Source organism: Ascaphus truei, chromosome 3 (genome assembly GCF_040206685.1).
Source record: "Ascaphus truei isolate aAscTru1 chromosome 3, aAscTru1.hap1, whole genome shotgun sequence".
NCBI lineage: Eukaryota > Metazoa > Chordata > Amphibia > Anura > Ascaphidae > Ascaphus > Ascaphus truei.
Genome location: NC_134485.1, coordinates 384,543,636 through 384,557,912, shown reverse-complemented (window position 1 = coordinate 384,557,912; position 14,277 = coordinate 384,543,636). Strand labels below are relative to the sequence as shown.

At 38.6% G+C, this 14,277-nt stretch overlaps 1 protein-coding gene across 7 annotated transcripts in view; it reads left to right on the top strand.

Annotated features, from left to right (window-relative positions):
• Positions 1–14,277, top strand: part of GRIA4 (glutamate ionotropic receptor AMPA type subunit 4) — a 443,069-nt gene that overhangs the window by 402,728 nt on the left and 26,064 nt on the right. For 2 of the 7 annotated variants that reach the window (XM_075592388.1, XM_075592393.1), the window contains exons 14-15: positions 9,805–9,919; positions 14,005–14,139. In XM_075592388.1, the coding sequence (XP_075448503.1) occupies positions 9,805–9,919; positions 14,005–14,139 (250 nt within the window). Of the gene's footprint in view, positions 1–9,804; positions 9,920–11,367; positions 11,483–14,004; positions 14,275–14,277 lie in introns of those variants that run through there. The other 5 variants (XR_012800021.1, XM_075592389.1, XM_075592392.1 and 2 more) reach the window with 5 other exon arrangements.

Below are 14,277 nucleotides of genomic sequence, written 5' to 3'. Positions count from 1 at the left end.
AGGCACCAAGCTTGGTAGCCATCTGGTCTGCTCGGAATTCATGACTTGGAAATCCCACAGTTCACTCATAGGTTACCAGTACATGTACCTATTAAATATAATCCCTTTATATAATATACGGTGCCCTGTCTTATGTGTGGTAAAATATATAAGTCCCTGTTCTGGTGTTAGGGATGCAGTTAGTTACCTACATGGATATTACCTACATTCACTAGCCTCATAGTTGGGACAATTTAGAAAAATAACTGTTAAAACCTTTACACACACGAACCACTCACAGCTTTATCACTTAGCTGGAGTGCCCCCTGAACCACTATACTAGGTGAAGGGTATCTGGCCATGTATCTGGGTACCAGTTTTTATACTAGGAACCCCCCTGTCTACTAGGGACCCTGTGGGTGATCGCAGGTATACATTAACCCCTTCATGCCCGGTTACCTTGTCTGGAAGATGCTGCAGGAGGAATCCTGGCGGTGAGTTGTAATAGCGTTTTCAGAGTCAGAGTTTGCCCAGAGCAATGTGCTTGGCTGGATACGAGAATCTCTCGATTCCCGGATCCAATTCCTGGGGTATCTCATAACTCTGGAACCCCAATACATAGCCACATTCTGTAAAGACTTTCTCCGACAAACCCACTCTGAAATTTACAGCCTAGAAATCTCCCCATCCCAGGAATGCAAAACACACAGAAATCTTTAATGTCGCATAATTTGCACACAGTCATAGTAATGCATTTAGGACATCTGGATTCAAGAGCTGACAGTCTTGGACCTCAACACACGGATCAGGGGTAACCAAATGGGCTGAACCTTTATTAGTGAGCCTGGTTAACCCCTTCACCATTACAGAGGAGGAGAGGGGGTAATTGAGTGAGAGATGGTGCATGGAAAAGGGTACACTGTCGTCTTAAATTCGTACTGAAAATGATATGGTGGCAAATTTAAACTGTAGAAAGGGGCAGAATTTAATGAAAGGAGAGGGGAGGAATTCAGTGAGAGGAGGAGGAGGGGGGATTGAGTGTGAGGTGGAGGGGGAATGTAGTGAAAAATGAGAATTGGAGATTGAGTGAGAAAGGAGGGGGAATTGAGTGAGAGGAGAAGGGGCGATTAAGAGTGATAGGGGTTAAGGGATTGAGTGAGAGAGGAGGAGATGAGAAATTGAGTGAGAGCAGGGGGGGGAAATTGCATGTGAGAGATGAAGGGGGGAATTGTGTGAAAGACGGAGGGGAGAATTGAGTAAGAGGTGCGGGAATTGAGTGAGAGCAGGGGGGATTGAGTGAGAGGAGGGGGAATTGAGTGAGATAGGAGGAGGGTAGGAATTTAGTAAGAGAGGAGGGGGGAATTGAGTGAGAGAGGAGGGGGGAATTGAGTGAGAGAGGAGAGGGTTGGAATTTAGTGAGAGAGGTGGGGGAATTGAGTGAGAGAGGACATGGGGGGGAGGGGGGGAGGGGGGCAGTAGGACAGTGGCCACCCAAGAATTTGTGCCCATTTATTGGCATACCTGAAATAAAGGTTGGCTTCCCGGGATAGAGAAAGCCACATCTTCACCCATTCTTCAGAAAAACAGACTGTGGAGTTTAACCATCCTCCTCTTTTAGATAATTATCTCAGTAGTAATCAGAGGATACGCAGCACGTTCTGAGTGTGATGTTCCCTTACCCTTGTCATGTGGTATGAACTAGTGCTCCCTAATGCTGATCTTTTTTGCTTTGGTATTTCCTTAAAAAGCATACCAAATAAATCCTTATATAAAATCTTCAAATATGACATAAAATGTATAATTTAGAATATTTTAATATTCTCCTCTATCAGACAAATCACATAACCTTGGACAGTAAAATTCCATCTGGAACTATAAAAAATGTCACGGTGTAAATGTACTCTTTATAGGCTGCAAACAATACAATTCGATATAGCCTGACTAACCTTACCAGGAGCTGCAGGAAAAAATCTAATTTACCTCGGCTGCAGAAAAGAGGCAGCCAAGGAGGCTGCATGTTAGTCTGTGGGAAGGCAAGAGATTGCTGCAACGTTATCATGACAACATGTGTACATTATTAGCTAACCTAGCTACATCTCTATTCCTGACCTGTGGACATTCATTGGGCTAAATTTCATATGCCTGCGAATATGCTTAGTACCATCTTTGAAATAAACACTGCTTAGTTTACTAATCCCCACATCATTATCACCATCCTCTGATGCTAATTCCTAACAACAAGTAATCAATGCATCACTTTCCCTGTAAATTCCATCTGCTTCAGTGCTGTATCTCGGTCACCTTGCCATGCATCATGTGCAATGTAATGTCAACTTTTCCCCTGTTGCATGTGTGGCCTTTTACTATGAAGGATTTCATCTAATGCTGCTGTACCTCCATTACCATTATGAAGCTTACATTTTAAAGATGATTATCAATATGCTTCATCAGTTCACACTAATGTTCTTGGAAAAAAAGACCATGTCTAGCTCGGCAACAGAGAATTAAACTAAGTGTATTGCGGATAGTAAATACAAATGGTATCCTCTAAATAAACTGTGATGGGTAATATGGTATAAGATAAAAATGAAACTTTATACAAACATATAAAATAATGAGGGTAAGTGAAATTACCAGACAAATGGTGGTAGTTAAAACCACCAGAGAATGATAGGCAAAATCTGACAGTCATGGGTTTGTACTTGGAAGTATACTCTGTATGCAGACTTAATCCCCTTGTGAAAGTTTGAATGAGGGTAGTCTGTATCTTGCCAAACTTTGAGTCAGGCCTTTAGGTGGGTGGGAACCCCCGAAGTTCTCAGAATACCTATCATTCTCCGGTGGTTTTAACTTTCACCAATTGTCTAGTGATTTAGAGAGTGCACAGGTATTCCAGTTTCCCTCCGTCTGTGGAGAGAAACACTTTTCTTCTGGTGTTGCTATCAATCATTAATTACCCCAGTGCACCCTAGATTCCCCCCTGGTTGAGCGGGTGGAACCACAATCCTTTATCTATATTGCCCACATTTCTGCTGGTAACCTCATACAGGTATATCATTTTGGTTACTTGTATTTAATTATTATTACAGTATCCGTATCTTTACTTACATATTCCTCTGTTACTGCTCCTCTATTACTACATATCACTCTAAAGTCATTTGCACTACTCTATAAATTGTATCAACCATTTCTCAATGTCTTCTTAAGGTCAGCCCTTTTCTTATATCAGAACCAGTTCAACCTCTACCAACTATTTCTGCTACAGTACATCATTGTCCCAGGTGTTAGTGCCCCAGCAGACTCAGAATTAACCTTATCATCATAGTATTCAGGGGTTTGCTGAAAGGATATTTTTATTTCATTATGCACTTCATACACTTGCTTTGAATTGTTAACCACTCTAGGCCACAACAAAAAATACTTTCAAACAGTATTTGTTTGTGGTCTATGGTGTGTTCCACCGTGTTGCTAATCATTGTATGTATGTATATCTTTATTTGTATAGCTCCATCCATGCACATAGCGCTTTACAGCATTAATACACGTGACATAATAATAGGAGACATAGGAATAAGAGCTTCAGACATAAAAGTAGACATTAGGAAAAGGAGTCCCTGCACCGAATAACTTATAATCTAGGGTGATCGAGAATAAAGATCATGATCTTGTTGCTTAGCGCGAGGAGTCTTCTGAAAAGGATAACTTATTTTGAGGCTTATTTGTTATGGATATGTATATGAAGCACTCCGTAAAGGGGCTATGGTTGCGACTTTTACCCAACTAAGGGGTCTATGCACTAAGCTCCGATAAAAAAAATCCATGGTTTTTAAATAGCTATCACAGTATGCAGAAAGCCCAGAATACCAGTGACTGCAACATTTCCAAAAATGGCGAGTAGCCGGCGACGCGAAGATGGCCCCTGTGAAAAGGGCTCACCCGGCGAGTTCTTTCTGCTTCAGAGAGAGAGAGAGCCGCCTCTCCCGTGCTAATCTCGCCTGAATTTTTTTTTAAATTTACATTTTATTAATAGTGTATTGTAGCAGGGGGTCTCCGGAGCAGAACCGCATTGATTTCAGGTTTGGGGACCCTTGCTTCCTAAGATACAGGCCCCGTTATGGGGTGCCGGTGTCTCCTATGCATTTGATTCCCATGGCCACATTAAAATGCATAGGAGATACGGCACCCCATAACGGGGCCTGTAACTCGGGAAGCAGGGGGTTCCCGGACCTCAAATCAACAAGATTCTGCCCCGGAGACCCCCTGCTACAATACACTAGTGATAAAACCCTAATTAAAATTTTTACACATTCGTTACCATAGCGGCTATCTGCTATGGTAATGAAGCTCCTTTAATGTCATTTTTATTAATAGTGTGCGGGAGCAGGGGGTCTCCTGAGCTGAACCACTTTGATTTCAGCCTCAGCGACACTCTACTTCCTGAGTTACAGGCCCTGGTATGGGTAATCGGGCGCCACCATTTTTAAATCGTCCGTGTCACGTGACCGGTGGATTTAAATAATGAAGGAGACACCGGCACCCCATATCTGGGCCTGTAACTCGGGAAGCAGGGGGTCCATGAGGCTGAAATCAATGCAGTTCAGCTCAGGAGATCCCCTGCTCCCGCACACTATTAATAAAAATGATATTAATAGCTTTGTTACCTTAGCGAATAGCCGCTAAGGCAATGAAGGGGTTAAGGCACAATAGCAGCTTTTTTGAAGGTAGAGGGGGTGAGTGAAGCGGGTACTTGGCCCTTCACTCACCCCCTCTGCCCCAATAAACATTACATTATGTACTAAACACCAATACACAACCCACCCACCCCCTGTGCCCCCACATACAACCAGTTTTATATTTTTATACACAGGATTGATACCACAGGCCGCGGGTGTCCCCGGGTAGTCCCCGTGGGTGTCCGTGGGCCTCCAGGTGGTCCCCAGGGGTGTCTGGGGGCCCCACGAGGTCCACAGGTGGGTCCCAACAGGGTCCACAGGTTGTCCCCGCGGGTGTCTGGTGGTCCTCGGGTGGTTCTAATGGGTGTCTGGTGGCCCTCAGGTGGTTCCCATGGGTGTCTGGGGGCCCTCAAGTGGTTCTACTGGTATCTGGGTACCCTTGGGTGGTTCCATGGGTGTCTGGGGGCCCTCAGGTGATTTCCAGGGGTCTCTGGGGGCCCTCGGAAGGTCCCCACAGGTGTCCAGGGATCCTCTGGTTTCCCCGTGGGTGTCTGGGGGTCCTCGGATGGCCCTGCTGGCCTGCAGTACCAATCCTGTATCCAAAAATTAAATTTGGAATACATTGCAATAAATACACCCCCCCCCCCCCCCGCCCCCACCACATACTGTACAGTAATGGGCAAAATAACTATTATCCAGATAGGGATAATAGCTAATTTACCTATTATTACATCAAACATTAACCAGGCAGCAGAAATAAAGTAAATAAACCTTTCTACTTACCCCTGCCATCATGAAGGGCGTCTTCATCAGCATACAGCAGGGCCATGTCCTCTAATGCCAGCAAGAATACATACAAAAATACAATGTAATGGCCCCTGACACTTTAATCAATTTAGCGGTTAATAACCGCTTAATAATTAAGGGGTTAACACACCCTCCCCCGCTACCCAACGGGAGGCCTAACTACCCACCCTGGACCCACTATACCCACCCTGTACCCATTGCTTTGAATAGTGTTACATCATACACATATAATATGGGCATGATAAGCCCCTAAAGCAGTAAATGGTCATATAAAAAATAAATGTAGTCACAAAATACACAATAATAAAACATACACAAGCACAAAAACACCACAATTCAATAAATAAAAGCACTTGCCAACAAATTCAATTAATTTAAAGCACTAACCAACAAAAAAATTAAAGCAAAGCAATTAATTAATAAAACCACTAGCCAACACATCAATTCAAACAGGGAGCCAGCAAAAGAATGAATTAATGAAAAACGCTAATCAATCGAAAAAAAACATAAAAACAAGCCATCCAAATTGCAAACTATTTAATCCAAACAATCAAGATAAATAGAAAAAATAACACTCAATAGAAACCAAGCATTTGCCATAAAATGCGTTGGCTATCACTGTTTTTTTCTGTACCCTGAACGGGCACAGATTAATACATTAGCAGTCATTGGGCAATGAAAAACATAAAAAAAAGAAATACAGTAAAAAAACCTGTAAAAAAATATAACATATCTTCAATATTTTACTTACCTTTAGAAGCGTTGACCCTCCGAATCCAGGGTTATCAGGAAGCTCTCGTTCCGCGATGTCATCAAAAACAATCCAACGCCATCCACCTTGAAGATCCGGAACAGGTAACAACATTTTTCTTTCTTGTATCTTCTATCACCAGTTAATCCTTCATCTGTTAATCCACAAAGCCCAATGGTAAATCCACAACACAATGTTATCACATTGGCTTTTTCAGGTAAAATGAGGCATCAAGGCCTTAAATATGACTCCAATCTGATTGGATGATGTATCATTTGCCTGCCTCTTTTTTTGGGGGGAAGGATTTGACATCCATTGGGCTTTGTGGACTAAGATGAAGAAAGAAGATTACAAAAAACAAAGAAATAATTACAGATGAAAAAAGAAGAAGGTGATAGAAGATAAAAGCAAGAAGAACTTTGTTACCTGTTCTGGATCTTCAAGGTGGATGGCATTGAATTGTCTTTGTTGGCGTCGCAGTACTAGAGCTTCCTGATACCTTTGGATTTGGAGGCCAACGCTTCAAAAGGTAAATTAAATATTGAATGTATATTATTATTTTTTTTACAGGTTTTTTTATTGTATTTCTTTTTTTATGTTTTGCATTGCCCATTGACAGCTAATGTATTAATCTGTGCCCGTTTAGGGTACAGATAAATACAGTGATAGCCAGTGCATTTTTTGGCAAATGCTTGGTTTCTATTGAGTGTTATTTTTTCTATTTATCTTAATTGTTTGGATTAAATAGTTTGTAATTTGGATTGCTTGCTTTTATGTATTTTTTCGATTGATTAGCGTTTTTCATTCATTCATTCTTTTGCTGGCTCCCTGTTTGAATTGATGTGTTGGCTAGTGGTTTTATTAATTAATTGCTTTGTTGGTTACTAGCTAAAATTATTGAATTGTTTTGTTGGTTAGTGCTTTTATTAATTTAATTTGTTGGCTAGTGCTTTCATTTATTGAATTGTGGTGTTTAGGTGCTTGTGTATGTTTTATTATTATGTGTGTTTTATTATTGTGTATTTTGTGAATACATATATTTTTATTAGGGTGACCATTGACTGCTATAGGGACCTAGCATGCCCATATCATATGTGTATGATGTACAACTATGCCAAGCAATGGGTACAGGGTGGGTATAGTAGGTCCGTGGTGGTTGATTAGGCCTCTCGGATGGATAGCGGGGGAGGGTGGGTTAACCACTTAATTACTATAGCGGTTATTAACCGCTACTGTGATTAAAGGGTTAGGGGCCATTAGATTGTATTTTTGTATGTATTCTTGCTGTCATCGGAGGACATGGCCCTGCAGTATGCTGACGAGGATGCCCTTCATGATGGCAGGGGTAAGTAGAAAGGTGTATTTACTTTATTTCTGCTGCCTGGCTAATGTTTGATTTAATAATAGGCAAATAAGATATTATCCATATCTGGATAATAGTTATTTTGCCCATTACTGTACTGTATGTGTTGGGGGGTGGGGTGTATTTATTGTAATTTATACCAAATTAAATTTTTGGATACAGGATTGGTACCACAGGCCAGCGGGGACCCACAGGGACCACCGAGGACACCCAGACACCTACGGGGACAAACTGAGGACCCCCTGTCACCCATGGGGACCACCCGAGGACCCCTGGACACCTTTGGGGAACACCCGAGGGCACCCAGACACTCGTGGGAACCACCCAAGGGCATCCAGACACCTGTGGGGACCACCAGAGGAACCCCAGACACCCGCAGGGGCCCCGTTGGGGCCCCCAGACACCCATGGGGACCACCTGGAGGCCCATGGATGGCCTCTGGTATTAATCCTTTGTATCAAAAAATAACTGATGGTTTTATGTGGGGGCACGGGTGGGTTGTGTGTTGGTGTTTTGTATATATTTTATGATTATTGGGAGCAGATGGGCTAAATGAAGGGCCAAGTACCTTCTTCACTCACCTCTCTGCCCCCAATAAAGCTGTGTTGTTTCTTAACCCCTTCATTGCCTTAGCGGTTTGCCGCTAAGGTAATTAAGTTGACTGTAAATGCATTTTTATTGCATCAGATTGATGCATGGGGTCTCCGGTGCTGTTATCAATTGATATCAGCTCCGAAGCCTCCCGGCATCAATTCAATGCAGGAAAAATGCATTATTTTTTCTAAGTCCCGTCTCGCCGCTTATCGGCAGCTTCTCCCCACCTTCTTGCCAAATTTTCCTGGTGAGACAATTTTGAGAGGAAATCTCTTTTCTAGATCCGCGATTATAACATAATCTGGGCTACTATAATATATAATTTTGAGAGGAAATCTCTTTTCTAGATCCGCGATTATAACATAATCTGGGCTACTATAATAGCATGAGCTTGAAAACCTGATTGGCACGTGTTTGTCGATTTTTTTTCCCGACAATTTTTTTTTCAGAAAAGCTTATCAGGGCTTACTGAATAGCAGTAGGCTTTTTATAGGGATAAGGTGGCGATAAGTGGCTTATCGCTGCTTAGTGCATAGGCCCCTAAGTCTGTCTCGTAAAGCTCTCATATTGTCAGTGCCCCTGTACTGTATATTTTCGTCTCGATTAGAAATTTGGTTATAAATTGCTCGTGCTCAACTACCCTGTGTTCAACTATAGCAGTAGTACAACACGGTACCTTTCCTGAATAGATAAATAATTCCTTCTGAGAACATAATTCCATTCCCTCTTTGTGTAATTGTCTCCATTGGACAATACATGAACTCTTCTTATCGCAGGAGTGCGCTGTCCTAGGTCTTTTCCTTATTGTTCACAATTCTTGTTAATTTCTTTGTGAACACCTTTTTTTTCCGGAAATTGTTTCTGACTGCATATGCTATCACATGCTCAGAATTTTTTTTTTTATAGGGAGTCTATGTATACATTGACATGGTTTATGCACTCTAGTTATCTTCTTTTTTTTTTTCTCTAACATATGTTTATTTTGTTATTGCATCATGGATGAGGACAATCCTTTTGCGTTTCATATTTGAGAGATGAAATTATTATATTTAGGATGATATCTGTATATTGCATTGATGCAACAGACTGAGAGACCAGGGACTCAAATGTAAAACTAAGACTAGCACATCATGTTTAAAATACATATTACTGCAAATAAGAAATTATGAATGTAGGTAAAATTGGAAAAAATCTGAAACAATTATATAGGTCTAAAATCCCAATGTATCACACTAGCAAAATTAATTTTAATTTAGCTCAAGTTACGTCATCAGTGACAAAATGTTAGCAGACCGTAGGCATTGTCACAATCTCATGCACTTCTCATTCATTATATCATTAAATAAGTACAGTAGCCTAGGCAGAATAACACATTGGAACCAACTAAATAGCTCAAACAGTTATCTGCATTTATTTCTTGAGAATATTTCTTGCTATCTCTTGGCTTAATATAACATAACAAATGGCTTCATCTATCAGTCAAATTACTCATACTGTATTTTATTTATTTATTTTTTTAAAACATTTACGAGAGGTTTATTTAGCATGTGGAGAAAGATCATGCCAGAGTTTCGTCCCTGTTCCTAACATTTTAAAACCAATGCAGTTTCTTACAAGATATGTTTTATCGTTTCAAGAAATGCTGTTAACCTCGCAGTTTTAAAACTGAATGAACAAGGCCTGTTGGACAAATTGAAAAACAAATGGTGGTACGACAAAGGAGAATGTGGCAGCGGGGGAGGTGACTCCAAGGTTAGCCTCAATGTCACCAGAGCGGGTAAACAGTATGTAAAGTAACCAGTGCATCTGCTGGGGTGTTATCAATATACCACTACAACTGTCTTCAATACAACATTAAAATTGCAGACTGAAATCACTTCTCTAAACAGAGAAGCTTGCAATTACTGTCAAAGCAAAAATATTAGCATTTCTTTACATATCAAAAATAATAGTATGATCTTAGCTGGGATAAATGACACAACCCTTATTTCTTTAGACCTCAAACGTGTTTTTTTATGATATTCTCAGCAATATTTTTTTTTATAGTTACATATAAATCAATAGAATAATATATAGTACCTAACACAATTGAAGTATTTAATTACTTAAATTCAATTGCTAATGTTATTGTAAGAGCTCCAGGAACGTACATGGTATAAAGCTGTTAAATCAAAGTTACCCATTTTATGTTTGAAAATGTAAACAATTCGCTAATCAAACCATTAATATATTTTCCTACATGTGGTTTTCACTCCACTGCTTTGTTCTCTGGTAATATATTATTAATATAAATATTGTTTCAAGCGTAACAGAAAAGTTGTTTTTTTGTACCAGATTAACTACATCATATATTAATGTGTTTTTGCCTAGATACATACCAGCCATGTCTCATATTTGTGTCTTTAAATAACAAAACATAAATTATACTAAAGTTGGAAATTGAAATGTAATTTTGATAATTAAATGTGTACTAAAATGGACTCTGATTTTGCACTTTTAAAAGCTTTTGTGTTTGCAGTGATACTAGGATACCTTCTGCATTTATTTATGTATTTATAATTCACTAAAAAGAGTCTGCATTTAAATATAGTTTAATTAATTAAATCATATCAACACATCCAGAGGCAAAAATATCTAAAATAGCAGTGAACATTTAGCTTAAAAGCAAATTGATGAACTAGAGTATTTAATATTTCCAGGATAATCTGTAAACTATTTTATTAGTTCTGTTTTAAAAAATAAATGTATTTTGCTGACATTTAAAGTAAAGGCATTTATACAATCTGATGTTTCGAATTGCTCCTACTGTATATATTTTTTTTTAAGCAGCTAAACAGATACATTGTATATAGTGTGGAAAACAACTTAATGACTTGTCTAACTGAAATCCATAATTAACCTACAAATGAAGTACATTTTATACCCTGAAAATATACAGTTTTGAAAATGTTTAAGCCAATAATTTTGGGTTCACAGTAATTGCATCCCATTTATTTAAAAATGTACCCCAGCAGTATGTGCTTGTTACATAAAGCGATGGAGCAGGTCCCAGGCGTGTGTCCATATCTAACTTGGGCCTATATGACATGGCATCCACTGTGGCCTTTGCTCTGTCACTTTGCAATGCAATTCTATGTAGTTGTACTTGAATAACATAAAATAACATATATAATGTTATTTATGTTATTTTCCACGTGAAGAACTCCTGTAAACCTTGCCGTTTTGAAACTCAGTGAGGCAGGCGTCTTAGACAAGCTGAAAAACAAATGGTGGTACGATAAAGGTGAATGTGGACCCAAGGACTCTGGAAGTAAGGTCAGTCGCTGCAGTTTGGGACCTACTGTTGTGTGCTCAAGGCAATAAAAAAAATCTATTGAGATAAACTATCAAACATATTTTAAAAAGATTGTTTGATTTTCTTTTTCAAACTTTAAATCTAGCCTTTTTGACAAATACAAATTCTTTAAATATACAGTAATTAGAACTATTTACTGTTAATACGCACTGTTTTGATGTGGTTCGTACAATTTAAAAATAAATATAACGAAGCAAAATCTTGATTTCAGAATAAATGTTTTACACTGCTAAAATAAGTCGAATAAAATGTACCATTCACAAAAGATTTAAATATGTAATTCACAAATTGAGATAAACAATATTTTAAATATTGTAAGGTAGTTGAAGTATAGAGAATATAGCTTAGATAGAGTAAACATTTTGTAGTACATATTTTATAATCAAAGCAATCTTACAACTGAAATATGATATCCAGTACAATCCCCAAATATATTCGATGTTTTAAGTAATATTCTTTCAAAAAATTCCTTACTTCTTACAATATGACATGAACAGTGAAAGGTCCCTTCTGTTTAGATGATTTATTCTACTACACATGTATACAGAAACATTTAATCAAATAAAATGTAAATCTCACAGGATAAGTACGGTCCGTATTTACTAAGCAGTGCTATGCCAAAAGACACCTTCTGGAACCAGGTGGCAACATCCAGGCTTGAATGGGCTAAAGGTTGTCTTCCAGCACCAAGAGGTTTCTTAAGGACAGTTCGTGATTACAGGCTAAGATGTTTCAAATAAATAGTTGCAATTTAGGAATCTAAATTGTATAACGTAGATGTACGTTTTGTAAGTCCACTTATAAATGTAATTAAGATAATACCAATTTACAAACACAAATGTGAATTCTTCTGGTAGGAGAAATAAAAGATTACATATCTTACTTCACTGTACTGCCACATGAGCTCCTAATCCCTTTGATTTAGAGACCTAGTTTTTATTTTTACTCTATACACAATGACATCTTGTGAAGGTTTAACCAACACATTCTTGGTTCTAAACTAAAAACAAATATCATGATACTGGAGCATTTTCCTGGTTTTCAAAGTCTCTATTATCCATAGAATATTTCTAACCAGAATTCACTTGTGTTAGAACACAAGTCTTGGACCAGTCTTTCAATGACATGGAGCCAGATTGTCAGTACTAGTATTATGGAACCAGCAGTAAGGTTATCATATTTATAGTACAGGAGTGGTCAAGTCCAGTCCTCAAAGGCCACCAACAGGTCAGATTTTAACGATATCCCTACTTCGTCACAGGTGGCTCAATCAGTGACTCAGTCAACGGCGGACCTGTTCGCGGCAATTGAGGGATGGAGTTGGCCACCTCTGTTCTAGTATGTAGCAGGAATACACTTGCAGAAACTATTATGGGCTAAATTTACACTTTGTTTGTTAACTTCATTATTGGCCTTATAATATTTTATCAGTGAAATAATCAATGGCATAAATTATAAATGTTAATGGAGAGTCAAGGGGTGGAGAAAGGAAAGCAAAATAGTGTTGAAAGAATATTGAAAATTCTAATACAATTATAGAAAGTAAAACTTCAGTTTGTCGATTAGTGATGGTTAAGTCAACAGCCTTTACCGTTCCAGCTAATCTTTAACGTGAATAGTCATTTTGGACACAGAACTACATATTTAATTTATGCATATTTTTCTTGTGCCATGAAAAACAAACTGAACATCCTATTAATAAAAATGTCTTACTGAATAAATATCACATTTGAAATAGGATCTCAACAAATGTATACATATGACATACATGACATTATAAAAATGTAACTTGAAAGATAATCAGCACATTTTCTTGATTTTGAATCTAAAACACTTCTGGTTAAAGAAAAGTGTGTGCATGTAAACGTTTAAATGACATGAGGCCATTTTTACTAAGGGGTACTATTTCATAAGACACCTTCTGGTGCCAGAAGACAAATGTGGCCCATTCACGTGAATGGGCCTTGATGTATCTTCTGGCCCCAGAAGGCGTAGCATCGCTTAGTAAATATGAGTCCAAATGTAGAGTACATGCATAACAAGATGTTTTTATAAATAGAAAAGTATGGTTACCGATAATGAGGATAAATGCAGTATAATTGCTAAAAACACTTTTCTAAAAATATAATCTAAAATATGTATAAAATATTAACACTAATGAAAGACACATAAAATACATTTGCATTGTACAGTTAACAGTGGTAACAATATTTTTTGTACTGTTGGCGAGTGACTGGTTCCATCCTATAGTATTGGTAACACAAAATACTGTATATTGTTTATCATGTTAGAAAATATTGCAAGGTTGACATTCGTGCACAGTTATACTTTAAATATTTACATATTATAAAGTAAAATTAACAAGCTTAGGTTCTATTAGCAAGTTTAAGACTTTTGCTTTTCCTTTTGCCAATGTACGCCATAACTGGATTGTTCAATTGTGACCTTTCCGAAGATGACTGCGATCATTTTGTTTCCGTAGGACAAGACGAGTGCATTAAGCCTGAGCAACGTTGCAGGAGTTTTCTACATTCTTGTTGGAGGCCTGGGCTTGGCAATGCTGGTGGCTTTGATAGAGTTCTGTTACAAGTCAAGGGCAGAGGCGAAACGAATGAAGGTGGCAAAGAGTGCACAGAATTTTAATCCAACTTCCTCGCAGAATACCCAGAATTTAGCAACTTATAGAGAAGGTTACAACGTATATGGAACCGAGAGTGTTAAAATTTAGGGGTAGGACCTAGGGTCTACTACAGTG